Source organism: Lampetra planeri, chromosome 4, assembly GCF_965212315.1.
Source record: "Lampetra planeri chromosome 4, kcLamPlan1.2.h2, whole genome shotgun sequence".
In the NCBI taxonomy this organism is placed as follows: Eukaryota; Metazoa; Chordata; class Hyperoartia; order Petromyzontiformes; family Petromyzontidae; genus Lampetra; species Lampetra planeri.
Genome location: NC_136110.1, coordinates 15,023,468 through 15,050,754, shown reverse-complemented (window position 1 = coordinate 15,050,754; position 27,287 = coordinate 15,023,468). Strand labels below are relative to the sequence as shown.

The 27,287-nt window shown below is 42.8% G+C and overlaps 1 protein-coding gene across 3 annotated transcripts in view; it reads right to left on the bottom strand.

The window, feature by feature from the left end:
• Positions 1-27,287, bottom strand: part of KIF11 (kinesin family member 11) — a 45,157-nt gene that overhangs the window by 13,843 nt on the left and 4,027 nt on the right. For all 3 annotated transcript variants that reach the window (XM_078593364.1, XM_078593365.1, XM_078593366.1), the window contains exons 3-17: positions 19,374-19,509; positions 18,930-19,027; positions 17,813-17,891; positions 14,472-14,657; positions 13,526-13,650; positions 13,036-13,126; positions 12,124-12,269; positions 11,205-11,301; positions 10,926-11,021; positions 9,727-9,815; positions 9,128-9,215; positions 7,441-7,629; positions 4,050-4,257; positions 2,610-2,782; positions 1,177-1,302 (exon numbers count right to left, since the gene is read on the bottom strand). In XM_078593364.1, coding sequence (XP_078449490.1) covers positions 1,177-1,302; positions 2,610-2,782; positions 4,050-4,257; positions 7,441-7,629; positions 9,128-9,215; positions 9,727-9,815; positions 10,926-11,021; positions 11,205-11,301; positions 12,124-12,269; positions 13,036-13,126; positions 13,526-13,650; positions 14,472-14,657; positions 17,813-17,891; positions 18,930-19,027; positions 19,374-19,509 — 1,927 coding nt within the window. The remainder of the gene's footprint in view (positions 1-1,176; positions 1,303-2,609; positions 2,783-4,049; positions 4,258-7,440; positions 7,630-9,127; positions 9,216-9,726; positions 9,816-10,925; positions 11,022-11,204; positions 11,302-12,123; positions 12,270-13,035; positions 13,127-13,525; positions 13,651-14,471; positions 14,658-17,812; positions 17,892-18,929; positions 19,028-19,373; positions 19,510-27,287) is intronic.

The following is a 27,287-nucleotide window of genomic DNA, read 5'->3' as shown; positions in this document are numbered from 1 at the left end:
CACAGCATTTTCCCGCCTTCTCAATTCGAGGGTCGAAACGATGACTCACAAAACGTGATTTCAGTGGGATGCTTGCTGCTCGTGTGGCTGCCGGCATGCCAGCAAATCAGATAACATCGTGGTGTATAGGAAGAGCCTTGGGGTTATCTCATGGTTGGTGCGTGACTTATTATTTGGTTCTTTCGGTTAAGTCACGTCTAAAGATAAAATAATAAATTAAATTAAATAATAGAATACGACGTTTCGATTGCAACACAAGCAATCATCATCAGGTATAATGAAATAGCGACATAAAATCTAACCAGAAAACTATAGACAGACATATTAGCAGACAGATATTACCAAGATACATAGCGAGAGCAACACAGGTAACAGAGAGGGGTGATCGTCTCTGTGGGGTGGCCTTAAATATGTCTGCTAATGTCTGTCTATAGTTTTCTGGTTAGATTTTATGTCGCTATTTCATTATACCTGATGATGATTGCTTGTGTTGCAATCGAAACGTCGTATTCTATTATTTAATTTAATTTATTATTTTATCTTTAGACGTGACTTAACCGAAAGAACCAAATAATAATTCCTGCAGTTACAAAAGTTCTAAAATTAAGATTGGTGCGTGACTTGTCAATGGTGCCCAGCCACGAGTAAAAAGTTAAGGGAAGCAGTTATATATATATTTTAACAGTTACATTTTTACAAAAATACATCCACCCACATTAGTACATACATTACTTTATTAAAACCTCAGGAAGCTCGAATCAAGAATGATGGAATTCAGGGTAAGCCAGACAGGCCACTGAAATCAATATAAAGCAGAGCCGAACGGAAGACTGTTCCTGCATTGCTCAATGTATACGCAGTAGGGTACGGAGTAATGCCCACCGCGGTAGGGTACGGAGTAATGCCCTCCGCGGTAGGGTACGGAGTAATGCCCTCCGCGGTAGGGTACGGAGTAATGCCCTCCGCGGTAGGGTACGGAGTAATGCCCTCCGCGGTAGGGTACGGAGTAATGCCCTCCGCGGTAGGGTACGGAGTAATGCCCTCCGCGGTAGGGTACGGAGTAATGCCCTCCGCGGTAGGGTACGGAGTAATGCCCTCCGCGGTAGGGTACGGCGTAATGCCCTACGCTAATCCTGTGCAGATAAATCTTATATTTGTCTTGTAAAGTTTACTTACCTTTGCTGTAGTTGTTTGTAAATTTTGAAAAACCTTCTTATTGTGCATGTTGAGTTCATTTAACGATGTGAAAGTGGGAAGCAACGTGTTCTGCATCATTTCATCAACATCCTCCACGTAACGTTTCTAGAACACGCACACAATACTTGGACATTATGTCGAATCATCACAGAAGCACATTGAGAAATGCATCAATGTTACTGCAAGAAACACTCCTGTGCCACACAACACGAACACACAGTATTCTCAGTATTTAAATAACAATGCTTCGTCCTCGAATGTGATAAACACATTTCTGTATTCATGGTGAGGAATTCATCACAGTCCATGTCACTGGTGTCTGCACACCTCACCATCACCTCCTTGCTTCTTGATTTAAAGTTTTTTGGAAAATCAACAACGGACCTACTGGAGTGTCATAAAGAGGTTGCCGACTGATGGGAAGACCTGAAGCCAAATGGTGGGATCATTTAAGAGTGGCCCCTTATGTAAGAGTGGCCCTCTAATCCAACCCCGACCCTATGATGGGAGATACACAGCAGGAAAGGAGTCATCTTGAAAGGCTAAGAGTACGTATGGCTGTGAACCCCCTAATCAAGTGCAGCTACCCAAAGTATGACCCTTTGATTTCCCTAAAGGACCACAGGAAGGTCCGGTGAGCTAATAGAATTCACTGCTTCTACAGAGGGCTTCAACAGCCCTGAAACAAACATAATTGATATTTGGGCTAACCCAAATAATGATCTCAATGAAACGGTGTCGTTAAGAACCCTCCGCCATTTGGCACAGCCAAACAAATCAAGTGCAAGTCCTACAAGTGTTTAACACACCAATTGTTATTTGTTGCAGCTCACTGGTATATTGAACAATCCTCTATCAAATTTAGCAGAAAGATTCTAATTTGTTTGGTTGTCAGGTGGTGTAGGGTTACTAATGATATAGAGCAAGTCAGACCATTATGTGACCGAACCCAACAATCAATTATGAATGATATTGACTGCAAAAGCCTATGCGTTAAACATAAGGAACAATCCGAGCTTACCAGCCCTCAGATACACTTCCACAGTGCATACCACATGGTTATACACATTACATCCTAACACCCTCATTGTTTATGCTCTTATTGCTTCCGATTCGTGAAGTGTACAGGACAAGCTGAATAAAGAACAAATCGCAAGCATAACGTAACCAATACAGCATGCATGTAGGCCAACCGCGTACACGTATCACGTGTGCATGCGGTCCATATACATTCCTTGGGATTTTCAAGGTGTACTGGCAATCTCACATTTAATTGACAGTTTACTAAGAAACACACATCTAGACCACAACAATAATAAACACTGGGGATTTATGTAATCTATGCACTTACATTGACAAGCTCTCACGTTATGGTATGAGAATTTAACAAACAAAATGTTACTTTTACTTACGAGAGTGTGGTCCAATTGGGAACCGCCACTCTTACTGATCTCCTTCTGCTCATGAAGCGTCTGGACAAACTGTGCGAGTCGAGCCTGCATGAACTTTTTGAGGGAGGTCACCGAGCCCTCCACCTCCTCCAACACCCCCTGCAGAGTGTGCGAGCCGGCCTTCACGACGTCGCCTGCATGCCACACATTCACCCGCCATCATGGTCAGTGCCTCAGCACGTAGTGTTGGACTCACTTGTTGTCACAAAAACACACGGATTCAGAGTTCGTACAAGCTAAAAGAACCCATATACAGTAAAACCTTGGATTGCGAGCATAATTCGTTCCGGAAACGTGTTTGTAATCCAAAGCACTCGTATAGCAAAGCACTCATATATCAGTTGTGATCACGTGACGCACGGCAGACAGCGGATACGTACTACTCGTATTGCACGACCTCGCTCGTTTATCAAATTACTATTTATTTAAAACATTTGCTCGTCTTGCAAAACACTCGCACCAAGTTACTCGCAATCCAAGGTTTTACTGTACAGGATAAAAATGCCCTTACCGACAAACCTTACATAAGGAAAACACTAGGAAATAATTATGTACTTGTCAAACGTCTAAAAAAAACAGTCTAATAGAGTCTCGAATATACAACACACAACATGGTTCTTATTTTGTAAATGTATACCTTCCCAGTGCATCAATTGACACAAGTTTACAGCTTGCAAATGATAATTTAAGGTCACTATTAGGAGTGACACTAGTAGTGCCGTCATTGCAGTGTTATCGCCCTAACTTTTAATACATTAAGATGACAGGCAGGGTTGATCATTGGATAAGGATACAGGGTTGATTTGATGCGGTTTCAGAGGTTACATAGTCATGTTTTACAAGAACTGCCGATTTGCCACATGTTTGTGGTCTTGAAATAAAATGGCACTCGTTTGTGTTTCTGGGTGTCTTCCACCATAAAACACGTTGCTCTTGGACAGCGCTTCAAAACCGGTGTTCCGTGGAAAGGTGGCAGGTGTGTCGGGTATTTTTTTTTACTTTAGGAAAAAAACCTCAAGACCCCACACCCCTACTGCCTACCCTCTCCATTGGTCACGCATATGCAGTTGGGCATACGGACACAGACACGGAAACTCAGAGCCGCACACAGATATATTGGATGCACACGCACAAATACTCATGCAGTTGGAAAAATTATTGTCACGGATTTTGGCAGAACCATTTTATGTTCTTGTTCTGAAAACGATAAGTAAAAATACAGGATTGTGATTTCTCTTTCTTGGCTAAAATGCATTCACACCTAGCGGGAACCAGTAACTATTTGGTTTTAATGTACTACGCAGATTGAGCAAGCTCATAAGTCTGCGCCGTGAATTGCAAAATGTTAAGAAGCACTGCTATAGGACAAATCACCGTGTATGCCATGGGTTCCCCGCTTACCCAAAGAAGCAGTGTAAGAGTCGACCATGCTGCACTGTAAGTCTCTCTGCATCTGCATCTTCCCTTTGGCCTCAGTAAAAAGTTGCTCAATCTGTTGGCTGAAGATGGTCGACACCATTTCATTGTGAGTCTCTACGACGGTCTTCCTTTCCAGCTTCATTTGCAGGCCTTGCAGATCCTCGGTGGTTTCATCTGCTGTGAGTAGCAACTGCATACAACACGTAATATGCCAGAAAGAAATGTCATTTTGTCACTGATGAGAGCCAAAGTACAGGCATATAACAATTCATCCTCAGGGGCATTGAGCAATTGTAACTACTTATATATATTTGCAACTCGTTGAAACAAAAAGCGGCAATTGGCAAGGCCTCAAGCGACTGCAGGAGGATTAATCAATAACATACAAAATCTATTATTTAAAACATCAATTATTACACGATTCGATTCTTCTATAGGGAGGATAAGACTATGAATCGATGTAAAGATCCAAACATTCTTAAGTTTATACACTTCGAAGTACATTATGAAAAAAAACTTGAAAGATATTAATCCCAGTAAAAACAACCTGAGAAAATGAACAATTAATTTTGCAGACGGTACCATTTTGTTATCTGAAGATTGGGCACCTAATGGTTTGCAAGACAATTTATTAAAGGATATTGATGTTATTCAGAATCAACTACAGGTATCCCTCAATTTATGAAAGCGAAGTGTTGTTAAAAAAACACAATACAATTTTGCAAATCGGGATGGCTTTTCCATTAATACAAAAAAATTAGGGACGTGTTTCGGACAGTCATTCTAACTACTCCTCACCTAAATAGATCCACTATTCACAATACAAAAATAAAACATTAAAATTAAAACTATAATAATTATATTTTTAAATCATTAACTATTTCAGGGAACTCACCAAAAGATCTGCATGTTGGAATGACTGGCAAGGTGATGTGGAGGCATTACAGTTGCACGAGGAATACCGCTACTCTGTTGCGGATGGATGATGCAGCCTCCCGGTGCTTCTTGTTTGATCTCGTGGCACGTACCCGGTGAAATTTCGTTTGCGCGAAATTCAATTTAGTTAACCGAAAAATATCCATATTTTGTCAATTGCTTTAACGAAAATTTTCTAAAACCGAACTTGTAAAATCGAGGGATACTTGTATTGCTTTGAAAACTCATTTTCAAAATGAGTAAAACTAAATTAGTTTTTTTCCCTCCTAAGATAAATTGTGGCTCTTCCCTTCCAATCTGTATTTTGGCATTGAATGGTCTAATTGTTGAATACACTGATCATTATAAATATCTTCATCAGTCTAATGATCAATCTTGAGAAGTTTTTTTGTTGCTGTGGTTGTCCCACCTGATGACGATTGCTTGTGTTGCGATTGAAACGTCACGATCTATTATTTTTCTACCTACATGACTTTACCGAAAGAACCAAAGAGTATAGTATAATGATCAGTTCAATAAATATACCATTCAGTGCCTATGCATATTCATAAGGTAATCAAACAAGTGAAATAAGGTTGGCTTCTTGTACAGAAACAAGCGTTGTCTTCTAATGTCAATTTGTATAGAGATTATTGAAGCTAGTCATTCCGTTATTAAATCCTTTATATTAAGTTCGCTTGCTTGCTAACGACCGTGCAAATCTTTCTGTCGTTTTTTAACCCACTTCCCGTGATCCAATCGAGCTGACATTTTCCACACAGACTCGTTGTGCGTGACAATTAATGTTCGTGAAATTTTTTTTCCAAAATTTTACACTTTTTAGGCAAAAAAAAAATATTTTACATTTATTCAAATAGAACTCATTCATGGCTTTGGCTGAACGTCACAGTGTAGGAGCCCAGAGCGTGACACCTCCACAGGCCCTGGCGGAGTAGCACAGTTGGTAGCGCCCTCGCTTCCCATGCCAAAGGTCGCGGGATCGATCCCCGCGTCCTCCACAGGCGAATATATTTTTAAATTCTTTATATTAAGTTCGCTTGCTTGCTTAGGACCGTGCAAATCTTTCGGTCATTTTTTAACCCACTTCCCGTGATCCAATCGAGCTGACATTTTCCACACACTCGTTGTGCGTGACAATTAATGTTCGTGAAAAATTTTTTCCTAAATTTTACACTTTCTAGGACAAAAATATTATATTTAATTACCAATTGCTTAATGCTGCCATGCAATCATCTGACCCATAGGTGGCAGCCATCTCAAGCCAGAGGACGAGAGGACTCTAGCCGCCACGCATATAAAGGATTTATAGTGAAAAACTTTGTTTTTACGGGTTACACTTGTTTTCCTACTGTGATGTAGCATATCGGAATGCTTCGGTATACTTAAACTTAACCCAGTTTACCATGCTGCATTACAATTTGCAGTGGATGCTCCATCACTGACCTCTAGGCCATGGCTGGGCACATGTCCTTGGACGTGAGAAGACATTTTTACTGCAGGGCTATTCTAATTTACACAGCTGTTGTCCGTAATTCTTCCCTTTATGTCTGACCTGTTATTAAGTGCACAATCCTAAAAATCTGCGACGTTCATCTGATTGTCTATTAATAGTTACCAGATGTTGTACACAATTCAAAAGCATGTAATGTAGCAGCCAGTTTTGGAACCACCTAGTTTTGTCTCCTGGCATCTCCATTCTGCCATTTATTTCCTCATTTAATCTATTAAAATACATTTTAAGTGTGAATGTAATTTTAGAACATAATTGCTATTGTTTATTTGTTTTTAAATATGTAATTGTGCAATGCTTTTGTTGCCTGCTGGCTGACATCTTAGCTCAAGTGGGCTTTACTCAAAAAAATTCTCGATTTTGATTTACATTTAAATTTACACAAATGTTTTGACAGCCAATATTATTAATAATACAGTTATCGTTTCACACGTGTCCACACAACGCGTTTTCGCTATAAACACGGTTCTTATATTTGGGAATGCTTTTCGTAAAACGCGGAACGCGCACCGTTATAAAGTGGTCGAAGACGCACTACATTGAGTTGTGCAGCTGAGCGGTATTATACAGTGTGCAGAATGCTACAGTATGCAGCACTCTCATCTCAGTTGTTTGTCCCGCCATGAAAAGACTGCAGGCGGATTTTATAGTGCAAATGTCCTTACATTTTGCATAATCCTCACAACCGAATATAGAAATTGGCTACATGGTTGGGAGGATTGTTTTTCAACTTACCGAGTTACTGCCACAATAACAATTGGTGCTTGAATGCTTGTAGACTTGAAAATATATTTGGTTGTGAGGTGGTGGGACGGTTCTTAATTACACATTTTGTCCGATCATTACGTGGCTTAAACAATTAATAAGGCATAATTTACATTGAGTGAACTATGCACAATATGAAATTGCTGAGCTCGTGGTTTACACCTGGTTCGCCGTCTTGTAGAGTTTCTCCTCTGTGGTACGGTGCTCCTCGACCAGTAGGGATGAGACTTGCAGCTGGCTCCGGACTTGGCTCAGGTCTTGGAAAGTCTCATGAAGCTGCATCTGGCATTGCTCCAGGCACGCAGTCTTCTCGTTCAGCTCTTTTTGGGAGTCCGTGAACAGCTCTGTCACCTACACGTCATGTCATAATCCCACAATATTTAATATAATATCCACAAATGCATAAAGTCGGAGTCGGTGGCATTAGTGTACTCACTCTCTTTGGGGTGATGACCAAAGGATTACAATGTAAAGACTCATTTTAAATTAAGATCATCAAGAAAGCTATGCTCAGTCTGCCATCCCAGCAAAACCCGGCAGATGATAGCGTTGACGTCGCCATATCCCCGTCGATCACCTCCCATCCAGCAGCACAGGTGGAAACAGAAGTGAGAATTTTTTCTCCAACTGGTTTCATGTTATCCAATACGGCGAGTGATTGACCAGAAAGTTGGTAGAGTAATCAATTACTGACATAATCAGAATACATATTCATTTCATCTTTCGGTAAAGCCAATTGGCTTTACCGAAAGACCCAATGAATATAATCAGAATACCCAGTTCTACTTCAGGAATCATTACTAATGCGAGGCTGGTCCATTCCCTGCACTTCCGATCAGCAATGGTGGCTATGTAAGGTATGAAATAAGTTCCAACGTTCATGTAAAATTGTTGCAAAAAACGAGGAAGTAATTTTACACAATTATTATTAACCATCAACTTGTTACATGCAAATACTGTCATCTGCAGAGGCCAATGTCTGCTATCCACAGATCTGGGGCCAAGAAGCTCTTCATGCCCACAAGCAATTGGGACAGAGGAACAAAAACTCCATGACATCACAGATGAAACACAACATAATCATGACCAGTGGTGGAGAATGTGTAACAAAATAAGCAGACAAATTGACTCCTTCCTATATCTTGCCCCTCATGAAAAATAAAAGTATGTTTTTTTTATAATCCCATCAGCCACACGGCCTCCTAGGAGTGCATAACTCTGCCGCATTGGTTTACTACAAGCAAACTGCACCAGTTTGACATTCAGTGTATCATCAGCAGTCAGGCTTGCTTGAACCAATGGTGAACGACCAGATGTTTATATATGCAAAGACCCAATCTGCCCCACAGGCCAGCAACACTTATTCTCTTCAAAGAAAGAATGGATTTCAGTAAAAATTTAGATGCAGTTAGATACACAAGACTCACTCACTGTATAAAGGCCATTCTCCTCATATGTAACAAAATCCTTGCTTTGAAGCCTAATATGAAGCCGTGACTCAGCCCATGCAACAAAATGTATTAGTCACAGCCCAGCGCAGGCTTTACTCTGGCTCAAGTGAGACGGCACAAAGCCACTCTCAACTTGAGTCCGACCTGAGCATGGTCTCAGGCACGCTTGGAATTTCCGTGAGCTAAGCCTGAGCCGAGCTATGGCTAAGCTGCTCATGCATCTTTGGAAGCAATGGAGCTGCTCAAGCCCAGGCTGAGCCTGAGTGTTAGAGGCTGAAGAGCCAAGTCGCGACTAAGAATACGGCCCCGACTCATCTGCATTTCTTGCGCAAACTTCAAGTTTAATGTAAACAAGTGTTGTTGAAACTTCTAAATTATGCCACGTCCTTGATAATCACCTTTTTAATTTCTTCTTCAATCGTGGATATTTTTTCATTGCATTCTAAGATGAGCTGTTCTTGACCAGTCAGTTTGCCCTGTATTGCTCTGTGAATAAACACACACATCCAATAAGTTATACGCCTGCACAGAAGCAAAAAAAACAAATTCGTACATTTAAGATAGTATCGTTAGGGCTGTGTGCCTGTTTGGGGTTTTACTCTCGTTACGATCATACATTGTTATTTTCTCATCTTGCTGGAGTAATTCAATAGTTGTTAAGTTTAGCTCATGCATCCTGAGATCAAAATGATGCTTTGACCTGGCTGTCGACGGGTCTTGATGGCCTTACTCAAGCGGAACTCAGCTTGCATCCTGATCAAGTCTCAACCAAAAGGGGGCGCAGCGATCCCAGCTCACAGATGCATGGAGCGTGTGGGGGTCTGCGCAGGTGAGGGGGGGGCGGTGCAAGGGGGGTGTGGGAGACCCCGCAAGTGGGGGGCAGGGTATTTGCGGTATTTAATAGTAAATCTGCGATAATATACGGTGACTCATAGGAGACATCCTTCTCAGAAAAGTAGCCAGATTCAAACGGCTAAATAAATATGTGAGTACTCACTCATAGCTATCCACAGGAAGGTAGACACCATTCTTATCTCGCGCCGAAGAAAGTTCCTTCTTGAGCCGTTCAATTTCTTCGGTGTATTCCTGCACACATTATACAATTTAAGAGCAGGCTCGTAGAAAGAAAATAAATTAAATAATAGATAACGACGTTTCGATTGCAACACAAACAATCGTCATCAGGTAGAAAACAAACCGAGTGAACTTAGAAATACAATGCAATACAACACAGAGTCGGCTAACACAAGTCAGCACCTTACCTCGTTGATTACGTTCTTCCAAAGATTGCTAAATTTGAGAGAGACAAAACACAGACATGGAGACACACAGACAGACACACAAGCAGAGAGACAACACAGACAAAAAAAGAGAGAGAGATACACAACATAGACACACAGAGACCCAACGCCTCTGTGTCGAGGCCTTAAATAGAGAGAGAGGGGAGGTGGAGCAGAGAGAGGTGGGTCTGCTGGAGCAGAGAAATTGCTAAGTTTGTTTTCTCAAACTGCCTATTTCTCTCTCTAAAATTTACCAGGCTCTCATAGGTCAATTCGCTCTTTCTCTCCCCGGGCCGCCGCGGGGTGGATTTCCACACAACTCTCTCTAAAATTTACCAGGCTTGTTGGGTCTTTGTCTCCCTCGGCCGCCGCGGGGTGGATTTCCACACAGCTCTCTCATTGACATGCTAATTTCTCTGGTCCAGCAGACCCACCTCTCTCTGCCCCACCCCCCCTCTCTCTCTATTTAAGGCCTCAACACATAGGCGTTGGGTCTGTGTGTCTATGTTGTGTCTGTGTCTCTGTGTTGTCTCTCTCTGCTTGTGTCTGTCTGTGTCTCCGTGTTTTGTCTCTCTCAAATTTAGCAATCTTTGGAAGAACGTAATCAACAAGGTAAGGTGCTGACTGTTGTGTTAGCCGACTGTGTTGTATTGCATTGTATTTCTAAGTTCACTGGGTTTGTTTTCTACCCGATGACGATTGCTTGTTGCAATCGAAACGTCGTATTCTATTATTTGTTTTCCTTCTACGTGACTTACCGAAAGAACCAAAGAGTAATTCCTCCAGTCATGAAAGCTTCAAATCCACATTCTTTAAGCAATGCATATCTTAAACCTAAAAACTTTAAATTTCATTTTACAAAAATTCTAAGGAAACAATTCAAAGCTGGGATGTTTTTAAATGGCATGTTGCTCACCTTGATGAGTGCCTTTTTTGTGAGTTTCTGGTTGACCTCGGGCTTGTTCATGATGTTTTTGGCACGCGCTGCATACTCTAGAGTGCTCAGAGTCTCCTACAGACAAAACGAGTTGCAAACGGTATTCGATACGAATTATTATGGTCAAATAAACAAATGGCAAAGGACTAGAGTACTTGAAGGCCCCAAGCAAAAAGAACATGTGCAATATTTTATTCCGTCAAGACTTTTTGTGACCAAATAAAAAAAAACAATGCAAGGAGGCATCTTGAATCCAACCTCAATGTTGACTGCAGCTGGAGAAATGGTGGCGATGATGGAGGTTTTGGTTCGACCACCCAGGGAGTCCTGCAGGAGCCGGGTCAGCTTTGACTCCCTGACACAGCCACATGGAGTTCAGTCGGCAACGACAACATTCAGGCGGCAACATTTCCCATTACAACCATGCACAATCTCAAACTAATACATCAATATGCGGCACGACCGTGCTGGACATGTTCACGTAGCCTCAGATCAAAACTCCCTTGTCCTCCTTAATACCAGACACATTGCAGACGCTTATGACCGCCATACTCAATATGATGGCATCTTAAGCGCCCTTCTTTGGGTCCCTTAATGGCACCGTTCGATTCCTTGATCTCTTTTCTACTATTCACCTTCCAAGAGGACAACTGTGGACATAACCTTCTAATATTGATCAAATAAGTACCACTTCACAACAAGTTAACAGTGAGTGTTATTTGGAGAGACTGGCCAATGGCAAATATTACATTTTCCATATTGACTCAGGGCCATCAAGAGTGGTGATGACTTAAAGTCTCCTTTAGGCATGGATCCACTTTGAACTATCCATCTGACCTCTGCATTATGAGTCCCTTAGCACTTCATCTTGAGGACATTTTCTAGTTTTGGTCAAGAGCGACACGGACACCCGCTCGCTACAAATAGGATCGCTACCATGGCTGTTTCCCAGCAGAAAGCAGTATTTTTACAATTCCCTGCAATCTGCAGCTGTTAAAGGACTCAACAAATATCAAAGAACAATATTTCTTCAAGCACAAATCTTTAATCACGAAAATTGAATCAACTGCAAAGATGTACATATCGTTACACCCTTAGTGTTGAGATCCTGAGTTTAAATCTCAACCCATTTGAGATTAAACCGAAGTGTCTCCAGCTGTGTTACTGAGGCATAAACCTGTAAGGAATGTGTGGAGTCCTCTCCACGAGCGCGGTGATCACTCTTCCGAGGGTGAGTAGAGACTGGTTGATGTTCCCGGCCTCGCGAGCACGCTTGTCCACTGCTCCCGAGCGCCCAATGTTCTCGCTGCCGGCAAGGTCCACCTGCCAAAATACAAAAAGAAAAATGAAACTTCGTGTTGGTTTTCTAAAAATGGAAGCAATTTTAAATCAAATAAAATCTTGCCACAGGTTTTCACAGCCAATTAAGATTCACAATATTTTTTTCGGTTAAGCCATGCAATCGCCTCCGACTTCCTCAAATTCTCATTTACTTCCCGTATCTTGTCGTGACGTTTGATGTAGTTTCAACCAAAACGTCAAATCTATTCTAAATCTACTTTTGAGAATTGTTCTTCAATTCACCAGTAAGCTGAACTAATAATGGGTGATTTGTTAAATGCGTGTACTCATGACATTTTAATTGGCTTTATCTAGTATTAACTAAAACAGATTTACACTATGAGACCTCCTTTACCAGTGGCAAAATATAGTGATAGGTTTTTACCCTTTCAACTGGTACAAAAAGTGACACCTTTATACAAGGCATCATGTTTGCAATAACCACAACACAAGCAGTCAAAATGCAAACAAAAAGTGCGCTGTTTTTGAGTTGTACACCTTTTGGCGTCATTTGGTCCAACACCAATGGAGACTAGGCTCTAAGAAAAGCTGTCTCGGGTGTGGACCAATCAACTTCAAGGACAGTGCATATCATTATCATTATCAGAGTTGTTTCTTTTTGTTTGCATTTTGACTGCTTGTGTTGCGGTTATTGCAAACATGATGCCTTGTATAAAGGTGTCAGTTTTTGTAATAGTTGAAAGGGTAAAAACCTATCACTAAACTGAAGCACGGCAGTTCGACCCACCATATTTAGCTTGCCTATCTTCACGAGCTCTTCCCCATCCATCATGGTCTCCTTCATGTGTATGGTGATGGAAAACACCGAGTGGGATCGGCTACAAACAACAAAAGCACATACGGACACCACAAGTAATTAGATGACCATTACGAGCAATGCATTGTAGTAAAGCACAGCTTAATTCATCATCTTCTGTCACCCGTGGATGACAGGAGACCAATGATTATTTGAACCATTGGCAGATTCCTTAAAATATATGTAATAAAGGATTAATCTAAACGGTTTCTTGTGACCTCAACATTAAGGGCTCCCTACATATAAATTCATGACAATACAAGTCCAAACCTGGGATACTACCATTGGATAAGCTAAGTTCTAAATTGTAACCCCAGCCTTGCCAACAATAAATTAGAATAAATGAATGAATGCCAAATAACAGACACAACGTGCTCGTGTTGAGATTCGCGTGAAAGGGTGGCAGTTGCTGCTGCCGCACCTGGAGTAGGCATTCATCAGAGTGGAGGCGGTTCGTCGCTTGGCGGCACCATGCTCCAGGATGTGGTAGACCTCATCCTTGTTGTGGACCGTCACCTCCTCCAAGCCCTTGATCAGCACCGCTCCCTTCATGGACACAAATTTAGTTCAACCAAGATGATGTTTCATCTCCATTCGATGTGAATGCAAGATGCTCAGAGATGCCAAATTATCTACAAATTCACTTTGCTGTGACTCCATCCATCCCACAATATCTATCCGAATAGTGCAAGTTTGAGATCAGCATTAAGCCGAAAAAAATTATTCATACAAGTCTTCTTACAGATTTATATCTTACCAAATGGGAAACATAAAAATATAACAAGACAACTATATTCTTAGGTTTTTTCGGTAAAGTCACGTAGGTAAAAACATTAAAAAAATAAAATAAAAATCACGACGTTTCGGAGGCAACACAAGCTTCCGTCTTCAGGTGGTACCGTCACAGCCACGACAGCTGATACAGCTGTCACAGCCACGACAGCTGATACAGCTGTCGTGGCTGTGACAGCTGTCGTGGCTGTGACGGTACCACCTGAAGACGGACTTTACCGGAAAAAACCTAAGAATATGAATCATTGCAGTCACGAAAGCTTCAAATCTAGAAACAAGACAACTGTTTTTTGGGTTGCATCTTCCTTTAAATTAAGACAAACTAAAATGTAAAATATTTATATTTGCACCTCCAATTAGCACGTTGGCTACGTACAGTGCGACAGAAGTTCAACATACATACACTGTTTGCACTTGGCTTAAAAATTTTATTTTTACCAGCTTTATGGGTGTGTAACTTCCTCAGCAAATCAACAGTTTAAGGAAATTATTACTAAGATAAAACTCAAGCAAATTAGTTGCTTGAAGCATATATATGGGTTCTTTAATTCAGTAGGCATGCTATACAAGTGTACCTTATTGCGAGGGTCGTCAAACATTTGAAGCCTCTCTCCGATGTCTGGGCTGGAGCTAAGCAAGTCAAAAAGCTCTTCGTTGTAGATTTCCAGCAGAGAGACCTTTACCGAAAACTCAACCCCAAGGCTGGTGAGTTTTTCAAAGATTTGGTGCAGGGTCCTTGGGATGACCCCAGCCAGAGGATCCTAAACATCAAAACACATTTAATTAAATTTATATACAAATGCAATAGGTATGAAGGTTGGCAAACATTTGTATTACCATCTTTTTATTACCATGTAATGACTTACAAGTACAATTAAAGCTGACAAATTAGTATATTAGCTGCATATACGACTCGCTTAAGCATAAGCAGAACTACAGTGACTGGCACGGAATAATATTTTCATGCAGATGTAGTGATAAGGAATAGGTAACTACGGCATGTAGCGCTGGCTGCTGGCAAAAAGCTTGGCTGCCATGGCAACCCTGTCCACCAGAGGTGAGGGGGTAGGCGGGAGGAAGGGATGTGGGGAGAAGGGGACAGAGGGGGTACACGGGAGAAGCCCGGGAACCTTCTAGGGGGTTCTAGAAGGGGGGCGTAGCCAAGGGGGTGCAAGGCTGCGCTGGGAGGATATAAGGGGGACCCGGGGAGGATTCGGGGCCGTTTGTTGGAGTGGACCCCTGGAGCCCGTCAAGTCCCGTCAAGTCTTCGTCATCAACAACATCGTCTTACCCTAGTCTCAGCGTTGTGGGTCATGCAGCCGTTGCTGTCCTTACTATAAGTATTCTCAGTAGGCCTCAGCAAGGCAAGGTAAAAGATAAAAACAACGAGCCTACCTTTACCCTACCTTTTACCTTACCACAATACAATCACTCTACCCTACCTTTTACCCTTTAGCAGGTAAGGTAAAAAGCAACGAGCCTACCTTTACCCTACCTCTTACCCTTACCCCATACCAATTACCCGATTACAGGGTAATTACTGGGGTACTACACATGAAAAAGGTTTATAACGGCAAATGCTAGGTAGAGCGCTTCATTTATGTAGAATACTCTCGACGATTCCAATTTTACACGCTTGTTGTTGTCGTTGTTGTATCCTCAAATCTTGTAACTCAATTTTAACCCACTTCCCAATGTGGTATCGACTGAAAACTTGGTATACTTATGTCACACTGATGCCAATACTATATTCTATCATAAAAAATATATATATTTTTTTTATTTTCTTTTTTATATGTTATGTTTTGGCTTGGGTCTAATTGTCCACGGTCAACTGACGTTGGCTGTAATTGGCCACGGTCCCTTACGTTATGGCACACTTCGGGGCCACTTCCTGGAGTCGTGGAGTCCTGCCATTACTAGTACATTTCATAAAAGCGTGTTTAAAAAAAAGTTGTTTTTAATATTACTTATTAAATGGAAGCCACGGACTGCGCCACGGAGCTTTTAGCGGTAAACAAGGTACCGTATTTACCGGGTAATACCTCGCGCTACCTTTACCCTACCGGGTAATTCTTCCGAGCTACCTTACCCTACCCTTTACCTTACCCCTTGGCATGTCGACACCTTTGCCCTTTTAACTGGTAAAAAGGGTAAATTACCTTACCAAGGCCTAATTATCAGCGCCGGTGAAGGCTATCAATAAACAGTGCCTCCTAATATAGTGTCTCTCCAGTCTGTCACTACACAGGTGTAATAAGTGATTTTTTTCCAATTAAGAAGACTCTTAATAAACAATTTAACTATTCTACTCACATACCAGATTCTCTCTGGGATTGGCCAAGAACCTTAGATCTTCTTGGTTCTTTTGGTAAAGTCACGTAGAAGGGAAATAATAAAACATAATAAGATACAATTCTCACGACGTTTCGGCCACAATGCAAGCAGCTGTCCTCAGGTGAAGAACAGGGCTGTCGGAAAGACAGCGTCCGAATGACAGCCCTGTTCATCACCTGAGGACGGCTGCTTGCGTTGTGGCCGAAACGTCGTGAGAATTTTATCTTATTATGTTTTATTATTATTTTATTATTTCCCTTCTATGTAACTTTACCGAAAAAACCAAGAAGATGAATCCCTGCAGTCACGAAAGCTTCAAATCGAAACCTTAGATCTATTCCTGACATTTGACACAACTCCATCCAGGTAATGTTGCTGCATCAATTGGCACAAAGGACCACTGTCTAATGCCTGTAAATCACCTATATACCCTTAAACAAACTTTACATGGATACATGTGTAGTGACATAGAATCGGTCACTTAGCAGCATAGCGCTTGTTGCTGGCAGAGAAGGGGATCTGCCGTTGCAGCAGCTCCGACTGACAGCAAGCCACGTGATAGACCAGAGAGAGGGATGTAGGGGAAAGGTTACAAAAGGGGCACGTGAGGGAAGCCCAGGAACCCCGAGTAAGTTCTAGAGGGGGGGGGCGTGGCTGGGGCGGAGCGAGGCCACGCTGGGAGGATAAAAGGGACCCCCGAGTGGGAGCTCGTGGCTGTCGCTTGAGTGGGATCCCGTCGTGCTGCTGGAGTCTTCGCCGCCGTCTATGTCTTCACCTTCTCGGCGTCGTCAGTCAGGCATATTTCCACCTGTTCTGACTGGGAGCTGTAGTTACTTTGTGAACTGTTAAGGCTGTTAATAAATAGAGTGCCTCCTACTCTTAGTGTCTGTGAGTCAGTCACTTCACATGCATTCTTTGGCATTACCACAATACTGATTGACATGGTCTCCGACTTATTCCCCGAGCCCACAAGCTTTTAAACAAATGATGCATCGGTATGCATCTTGGTTGTTACCCATAACCTAGTGGGCCCTGTCAACTTTAATTCCTAATTTCAGAAGTTTTGGTAAAATGTATGATCCACACTGGTTGATCCCTCATTGCCAAATGGTAGCTTCATCTAAAGACAGCTTATAAGAGATAGTGCTACTGACACTCTCTCTCAGCTCTTTCCAGATACAAAGCCACAAGGAACATGTAATTGCATCAACCCACAAATGCAACAAACTGGCACCCGGTCCTAGTTCTCTCATCCCTTCATTTCCACCAATAATGAATCCGAATTTGCAATTCTTAATTTAAAATACAAAGCCAATTTTTTTGGTTCCTACTTTGCAGAAAATGATTCTTAATGTCCCAAGTAATATCCCGCCTATAGTTATTACTCGTTGTCAAAGCACATAGCAGTTGACAAAACATCCCAATATAGGACCACATAGCTTGGGCAATTGTTGGCACCAGTTAGCCTTCTGCCCATCTGGTTTTATGTGCAAACCCACGTTATAAAGCCAGCAGTTTTCAGACGCAAAATGCATGAAGCAAAATATATTTTTGAATGTAAAACATATTCTTAGATTACCTCTTCCCAAGTGAATTCATCATTTGGTGACCTTTCCCCTTCCATCGTGAAGGTTTTCCCTGTACCAGTCTGTCCATAACTTTAAAACAAAGAAAACAAAACTGAAGCATTTATGAAGCAAACATTAATACAAAACACAGCAGCCGTGATTTACAGCAAGTTGTCAAAACAAAGAATGCACTGCACTGGCTTTGTTCCGTAAGCTCTAATATCTCAAATACACATTGTGGAACGTACTTGCTGGAGAGTAGGCAGAAGTGATATGTAGTGCCATCCCAGACAAACAGGGGGTGTTCAAGTGTTGAAATGTACCCCTACGATAGGAACCGTAGAAATCTAAAAACTACTTATATAGCATCCTTGTCACTCTGAAAGTGTCGTCTCTAAAAGGTGGACTTCACATTGAAAATTAAAACCCACTGGCTTTTATTCACTTGGCAAGTGTCCTTATTTTAAAGCATGGCCAAAGAAGAAACCACCAAACATGCATGCAGCCTATAAAACTCATAATTATTAAATACACTGATCACAAAGACCAGTGCCTAAAAGGTCGTTTATTGTCCACTTTCAGAATGAAAATATAAAAAATCGTGTACGGCATGCACGGAATCTGTGACACTTTTCATAATGTATTTAGTTATGGCACATGACGTTACAAGATGAGATCATGGAGAAGTGATGTATGTGGGTGGCGTGCAACGCATTGGCCAGAACGGTTTATTAATTGAGCGTTCAATTTTTGACAGGTTTCAGGCAACCCTGATGTGGCCGAATTTATATAGGTTCAACTCCTAACAGCAACACAGATTGATAATTAAATTTCATTTTATGGATTATATTGCATGCCACGCTCGACCCACGGTGTTCTGAATGGGTAGATCACAGATGGGAAATCTGACTTCAGGTTTGATTTCTCACAAACCAGAGACCGCAATTAACATCAGGATTCACATCTCTACAGGCTCTCGTATTGCCAGTGTGTGAAGAAGAGGACTGTATAGACTAAACTCAGAACACTTTCCATAAAAACATTTTTCCACAACTTCTAGGTGAGCAATAATTTATGCAGTGTATTTTATTAGCTAGCAAGGATGGAATTCACATTATGTGTACTTACGCAAATACTGTGCAGTTGTAACCTAAGATAACTTCATCCAAAATTGGATAAACCACACTCTTGTAAATTTCTATTTGTTTTGCAGCAGGACCAAAGACCTGTAAATAAACATGGTATTGTAACATAGACAAATCATTTTTAAAACCTCATTTAAAATGTTTGTATATCAGCTCCAGAAGAAAACCAACATCATGTCATTAACGATTCACTTAAAAAGGCCCCTTAATTTAAAAGAATGCTCAGTTTCACTTTATTCATATGACATTCGTCCAACTTGCTCAGCTATAAATAAAACGAGGTGCAACTCAGGTGTTGAATTTGTCCTGCACGTTGTGTATTCAAAAAACATCCCCACAAATTACATCTATTAGAGTCGACGAAAGTGCTAGTGTGGAGATGATGATACTGTACTGATGGGACATTAATCCTGGGCAAGAACCATACCATGTCATACGTATAGGTCTTCTTTGAAGACTTTTCTCCAAGTGGGACATTCAACTTTACAGACAATTCTTTCCTGGCTTGATCGCATTCCACAACAGAATACGAATTCGCTTTCCTCTCAATTCCATTCAGTGGCCTAAAGAAACAAATGAAGTTACAAAGTGAGACAATTACAGTCATGATCCTGTATCCCCAAAAACCAGTGCCTGGCAACCAGTGTGCCGCAGCAAAGTCCCAGGCGTGCCACGGCGTCCCGCAAGCCACGAACCGCACAACCCCACTCCATTGATCACAGGGCAGGACGGCAGCAGACGGGCCCGTCAGCCCCCACCCCCGGCCCTTTCAATCCCCCAGATCGCGCATGCGCAGTTGGGCGAATAGACAAGGATACACAGGAACGCAGACACATACAAAGACACAGAGACACGGTGGCAAAGAGATACACAAAGACATGCGGACACTCACGCAGTTCAGCAAATGAACCTTATGGCAGGACCCTGGGGTCCCCCATAAGCCCCCGGCTCTCGCATAAACATTATATTATAACTAGCTTTACTACCCGGCTTCGCCCGGGACTTGGATTCTCGACGCCCGGCCGTCTTTGTCTCCCCAGTGGCGATGTTCACACCACGGTTACTCGTTTGAGGCTGAGTCGACCTAGGGGAGGCCCAGGACCGGTTCAAATGATCGTCACAGGTGGTGGTAGCAAGTGGGAATCGAACTCGGGTCGCCGAGTTTATAGCGCAGCGCACTAACCACTACACTACCGCTCGCCCCACACACGCGCCCCCCGTCCATAGGTACACATACACGCGCTTGCTACAGACACACATCTTTAACGGTGCGTACGGCAGTAAATGACAGGAATAATAAAGCAATGCTGCGCGAAGAACGTCTTAGACCTGCAAAACATTTGTATGGCACTTTACTCACGGAGGGTTGGGGGGGGATGCGTGATGAGCAGGCACACTGCGTTACGCTTCCGCACGCGCGGGTCACATGCCAGATGTGACGTGACAGCTCACTTGCCGTGCAAAATATATGCATTATTGCGCCCCCCCCCCCCCCCAAAAGAATAAAAAAGTAATGTTTGTATAAGTTTTGCATGGTGTACATTCTGGAAAGGACCCACATGGCAAATTTTAACGTTTTTTGCATGTCGGGAAGTACGCTAAACATTTTCAACAGACACACATTCACAAATTTCCCTTTTTTATATATATAAATATCAGTAAAACCCGGCGTTGCAAGGGTCTTCACGTGTTGTCTGAGTTGGAGGCTTTGTATTTTGTGGTTTGCATGTGGACGCGTTCGTAAAAACAAAGTTTTTCACTATAAATTCTTTATATGCGTGGCAGCGAACTTAATATAAAGGATTTAAAAATATATTCGCCTGTGAAGGACGCGGGGATCGATCCCGCGACCTTTGGCATGGGAAGCGAGGGCGCTACCAACTGTGCTACTCCGCCACGGCCTCGATGAACGGGCCAATCGCAGCGCTAGGAAAACCAAACGGACCAATCGTGTCTCGCAAATCCCTCACATTTCGTCCAATGAAACTGCGTATGGTCCGGCGACACACAGACACACACACAGACAGACAGATTTGCGATTTTATATATATAGATGTAAACACAAACTTTGCTCTTATTCACCAATGGGTTTGGAGGATGGTGGCAAGTGTTGTCTAGTTAAACTAAGCCTATAAAACTAAAAACTACTTACCTGCAGTACCTCTATTTAAATACACTATCGGAAAAATTATTTACACCCCTGTCAATCATCGTGTTTCTCAGTGTGGATTTGTAAACAGTACATGAAATAGTACACGTTTTCAATGCACTGTTCATATTGTAACAAGCAAACTTAATTTGGAGCTTTCGTGACTGCAGGAATTATTCTTTGGTTTTTTCGGTAAAGTCACGTATAAAGATAAAATAATAAATTAAATACTAGCATACGACGTTTCGATTGCAACACAAGCAATCATCATCAGGTATAAATTAAATAGAAACACAAATCTAGTATACTTAGAAATGTAATGTAATACAACAGAGAGTCGGATAACATAACAGTCAACACCCTATCTGGTTCATTACGTTCTTCCTGAGAATGCTCCAAATTAAGTTTGAACCACTTCTACGGGGAAGTTTTAAGTTAGTTTTTTCTCTCTCTCTCTCTGGGTTTTTTCGTTGTCTCTCTCTGCTTGTGTATCGGTCTTCGTGTCTGTGTTTTTTCAAATTTCACACTTAACTTCTAATTTAGCAATCTTTGGAAGAACGTAATCAACCAGGCTATGCGTTAATTGTGTGTTGACCGACCCTGTGTTGCATTGCATTACATTTCGAAATTTTTGCTAGGTTAGTTAATTTAGTGTGTCTCTCTCTCTGCCTCCTAATTTTTTCAAGCTTTCGTACCGTACCACTCATCGTGCTACTCATTGACATGCTAATTTCTCTAACCCCTCTCTCTCCACCCCTGCCCCCCTCTCTCAAGCTTTTTACACCTTGCCACTCACCGTTTCCACTCATGGTCATGCTAATTTCTCTAACCCCTCCCTCTCTCCCCGCCCCCCCTTTCTCTATTTAAGGCCTCGACACAGAGGCGTAGTTTCCCTTTGTGCCTATGTTTGCTCTCTCTCTATGTATCTCTGTGATATGTCTGCTTATATGTCTGTCTATGTTTCTGTGTTTAATCTCTCTCTCAAATTTAGCATTCTCAGGAAGAACGTAATCAACCAGATAGGGTGTTGACTGTTATGTTATCCGACTCTCTGTTGTATTACATTACATTTCTAAGTATACTAGATTTGTGTTTCTATTTAATTTATACCTGATGATGATTGCTTGTGTTGCAATCGAAACGTCGTATGCTAGTATTTAATTTAATTTATTATTTTATCTTTATACGTGACTTTACCGAAAGAACCAAAGAATTGTAACAAGCATTTATACCAATGTTACTCTACAGAGTAGTGGGTCGCCGCTCCTCTTATCCACATTGATACGAGCGGTATGTGGGGACTATGGCTTAACCGCAAAAAAACACCTATCTGCACAGATGCATAAGGGCAAGCGATGTATTATCAAACAGGAGGAATTAACAGTTGTTGTGTCTATACCCTTTTTTTTATTAAGAACAATTCCAAAAAAAAATGTATATATTTTTTTTATATCTGTAATAATCCTTCAGGAGACGGCTTCGGAATCGGTCCTTTTTATTTTCACTTCACGATACACCTTGCTCACTTACTCTCCGTTGCTGGCAGACAACGGAGAGAGGACAGACCACCCACTAAGTCCCCGCCGCGCACGTGGCAACCCCCGGCCCCGTCCGCGCGTGACCCTGCTCTCCTCCTGCTCCAGTCTGCTCCCGATCGTTCTCCTCCCCTCGCTCTTAACACCTTCGTCACGTGGTTCCCCCAGCCAATCATCCATGGACAGCTCCGACCATTCTCGATGGTTCCCTGTCAATCCCGGGACCACGCCCCTCATCCGGCTCCCCATTAGCTGGGGCCCCGAATGGCTAAGCCCATCCCCCTGATGGCCTGTCATGATGACGCATGGGCCATGGTCCCTACCTCAACCCTTATTGGCTACAAGCAGGACCGGCAAGCCAATCCCCACGTGAACCCTCTGTGGCCGTTATTACATATCTATATATCTTTTTTTTTTATTAAACAATGAAAACAACTCACTTCTCCTCACAAGCACACCAGGAATCCATGAAACATGGAGGGCCGTTAAAATGATAAGAATTCGGTCAGAGAGGTCATAGACATCCAGATGGACAAAAAGATGGATGGACTAACCTCCCAAGACATCTGGAGATGTACATGGGGGTGCAGAGCAGAGAAAAACAACTTTTACAACTCGCGTTTTCCTTATACTGTTTCCGTACCGAAAAGTAGAAACTTAACTAAAAGAATTAACCAACAAACAATAGGGGCTTTTTATTAGTAATTCCCTTGTATTCCTCGTATTCACCGTATATATATTATTTTTGTATTGTATGTTTCTATCTACCTGACCAAAAAAAATAATAATTACGAATTCCAACAGTTAAGGAAGCGTAAGTGGAAACTTAGTTGCACTTAACCTCAGGAATAAATGTAACACACAGGACCACATAAATGTATTGCAAATATCTCCTCAGCCACCTTTGTCTCCAACGGTCCGGCACAAACAGATGGCCCATGAATACTTGGAGGGTTAGGAAAGGTCTCGAGGAGGGGTCGCGGGGGTGTCTGCTTCTTCTCGCTCTGTTTGTGTTTTGTTGCCCGCTCGCAAGGAATGCGCAGAGAGGGGAGTCACGTTTTTGAGTTTAAGCACAAGCGCACATAGCGAACAAGCAGTCTGTCCGAGTCGCGCTCAGCGTTGCGACGGGGCTCGCAAGGGAGCTGTGGCAGTCGTGCCTCGAGAAGAGATGGGACGACGAGACATCGTTAAAGTGGCAGCCTGAGAGCAGTCTGTCCGAGTCGCGCACAGCGTTGCAACGGGGCTCGCAAGGGAGCTGTGGCAGTCGTGCCTCGAGAAGAGATGGGACGACGAGACATCGTTAAAGTGGCAGCCTGAGAGCAGTCTGTCCGAGGCGTGCTCAGTCTTGCAACTCGGCGTGCGACGCGGCGTTGCGACGGGGCTCGCAAGAGAGCTGGGGCAGATCGTGCCTCGAGAAGTGATGGAACGAGGAGGGGTCGTTCGAGTCGCAGAAGTCTGAGTTCAACCTGGGTCGGGGCTGGGTTTCAGCCGTACTCCAGCTGGCGGAGCATCGTGAGGAAACGAAACACCGATGCCGATAGCAGGTGTCGCTTCTCGCAGAACGAAGTTAAGTGCGAGTGAAGCTGGCAGCTGCACGAACAAGGGAAGCACGGAGAAGAGAGAGTGACGAGTGACGACAAGCAATCAACCTGTAAAAGGGCGGAAATCGCCGAGCGTCAATCAAGCGAGCAAAGCAGAGAGCGCGAAGCAGTGGAGAAAGCCTGGTCAAACGGCTGTGAGGAAGAGGACAGCGCCATCGAATGCGCAGTGTGTTTGAGGCGCACAGCGACCAACGACCCAATGAGAACAGACCAGACGTCCAGAGCGACGGCGAGCATCGTGCCGACTCAACAATCAATCGAGCAGTGGAGAAGCCGGGGGCTGCCACCAAGAGAGAAAAAGCGCCATCGAATGCGCAGTGTGTTTGATACTCAGACCGACCACCACCCAGTGAGCACAGCCGCGTCGTCCAGAGCCACAAGCCAACACAGTCTGAAGCAAGGGCGAATGTCCGTGTGAAGTTGGCAGCGATCAAGGAGAGAGCGACAAGAACAGCACGACCCGGGCGTCACCGAGCGTCGTGCCAACTCGTCATCTAGCAGTAGAAGGAGAGAGAGCGCAAGAGCAGCACGACTCGGACGTCACCGAGCGTCGTGCCGACTCGTGGAGGAGCTGCGCGCTATCCGGCGACGGAATCATCGTGCACCACGTCGGCGAGCGTCGTGCAAACTCAATCGAGCAGTGGAGAGAGAGAGAGCACACAAGCAGAGACACGCCCGAGCGAGGGAGCAGCATGACTCGCTGCGGCCACGCCCAACCCAGAGAAAACCTCTGGCTGCTGTTTGTATCCTCCCACACCACACAAGCTAACGACACAACTCCCGGCTCTAAAAATTAATTAATTTTACAAGGGGACAACGCACACACAGCACGCACACGAATAAGACTAAAAAAAAAATTATCTTTGCGTTTCAAAAAGGGTTGCCATTTCGAGGTGGTGCGTTCACTACCAACTGATCGTGCAAAGCAGTTGCTGCCGTCGAGTTACATGAATAAGGAATGTTTTAGTCATTCAATTTCGTTAATTGCATAATCTTGCCCATGAATTTATTGACGTATACTTGCTTTTGCATAAGAGAGTGTCATGTGTTTGTTTAGAATTAAAATTGCTTAACACCAAGTCTCGAGTGTTTCTTCCAAGTCCATGCAAAACTGTCTTATTCTTGAGAACTGTATCCTGTGATGAGATCTGAAACTGGAGACCTAAAATAACATAAACACACTAAGATAATCAGTAAATGTTTAATCAATGATAATCGTGTTACCCTGATTGATACAACTCTGGATAAACGAAACTAAGCCTAATTATCATAACTGCTTACATTAACATAATCGCAAGCATCCGGATAAATTACTACGATTATCTCCGCGATTATCATATTTATGCATATAATTACACATATCATAATTAATGCATGTTAATACATACATTAACATAATTAAGGCGATTTGCGCATTTTTTGGAAAATTATTAATTTTTATTATTTTTATCAAAATTTCATAACCCAACACATACAACACAGTGGAACGCATCTCATCTGTTAAATATATGCAGGTAATAGGATTGTCATCGAATGATCTTGGCTGCAGACATTGGTAGGTCACAAATAATAATTAAGATAAGAGAGCAGTTTCACTATATTATGTATACCGTTATGACAAATGAAGAACTTAAGTCCTGTAGGCAGCTTGAGCAGCTTTGGATAAGACTTATGATCCTGCCCATACCCGAGCATGGAGTGCATTCGCTTGTTCAGCTCTTCTGCACATTCATCCTCGCTGCGCTTGGACGACATAACAGAATGATCCGCGCCAGGTGAGTCGCGGTGTTTACGTGCGCGGTGGGATTTAGTCGCCAAAAATAAATAAATTACGATTTTGACTTACGTTTATTCGGGACCCCGGGGTCCCGCCACAAGTTCAAATACTTGTTGTGTCTATACCCTTTTTTTAAGAACAATTCAAAAAAATAATTGTATTATATATTTTTTTAATATATCTATATATCTTTTTGTTTTAATTAAACAATGAAAACAACTCACTTATCCTCACAAGCACACCAGGAATCCATGAAACATGGAGGGCGGTTAAAATGATAAGAATTCGGTCACAGAGAGGTCATAGACATCCAGATGGACAAAAGATGGATGGACGAACCTCCCAAGACATCTGGAGATGTACATGGGGGTGCAGAGCAGAGTAAATAACGGTTGCAACTCGCGTTTTCTTAACGTTTTCCGTACCGAAAAGTAGAAACTTAACAAAGAGAATTAACCAGCAAACAATAGGTTTTTTTATTATTAGTAATTCCCTTATATTCACCGCATACATATTATTTAGAATTATATTTTTCCTATCTACATGACCTTCCTAAAAAGTAAAGAGTACGAATTCCAACAGTTAAGGAAGCGTAAGTGGAAACTTAGTTGCACTTAACCTCAGGACATTAAAAAAAAATAACTCAAGAATAAATGTAACACACAGGACCACATAAATGTATTGCAAAAATCTCCTCAGCCACCTTTGTCTCCAACGGTCCGGCAAGCAAGAAGGGAGCAGAAAGGTCACAAAGGGGGGGGGGTTTGTGCTGACATTCGAGAACATCTGTTTTTTTTCTGTTCGTTTTCTCTCGCAAGAGACGCGGAGGAGAGAGTGCTCACATTTTGAGTTAACACGGCCGTCTTTGTCTCCCCGCAGCACAAACAGATGGCCCATGAATGCTTGGAGGGTTAGGTAAGGTCGCGAGGAGGGGTCGCGGGGGTGTCTGCTTTTTCTCGCTCTGTTTGTGTTTTGTTGCCCGCTCGCAAGGAATGCGCAGAGGGGAGTCACGTTTTTAAGTTAAGCACAAGCACGCTCAGCGAACAAGCAGTCTGGGTCGAGTCGTGCTCAGTCTCGCAACTCGGCTTGCGACGCAGCGTTGCGACAGGGCTCGCAAGAGAGCTGGGGAAAATCGTGCCGAGGAAAGATGGGACGACGAGACATCGTTAAGGTGACAGCCTGAATGAGCAGTCTGTCCGAGTCGCGCTCAGTGTTGCGACGGGGCTCGCAAGAGAGCGGGGGCAGATCGTGCCTCGAGGAGAGATGGAACGAGGAGGGG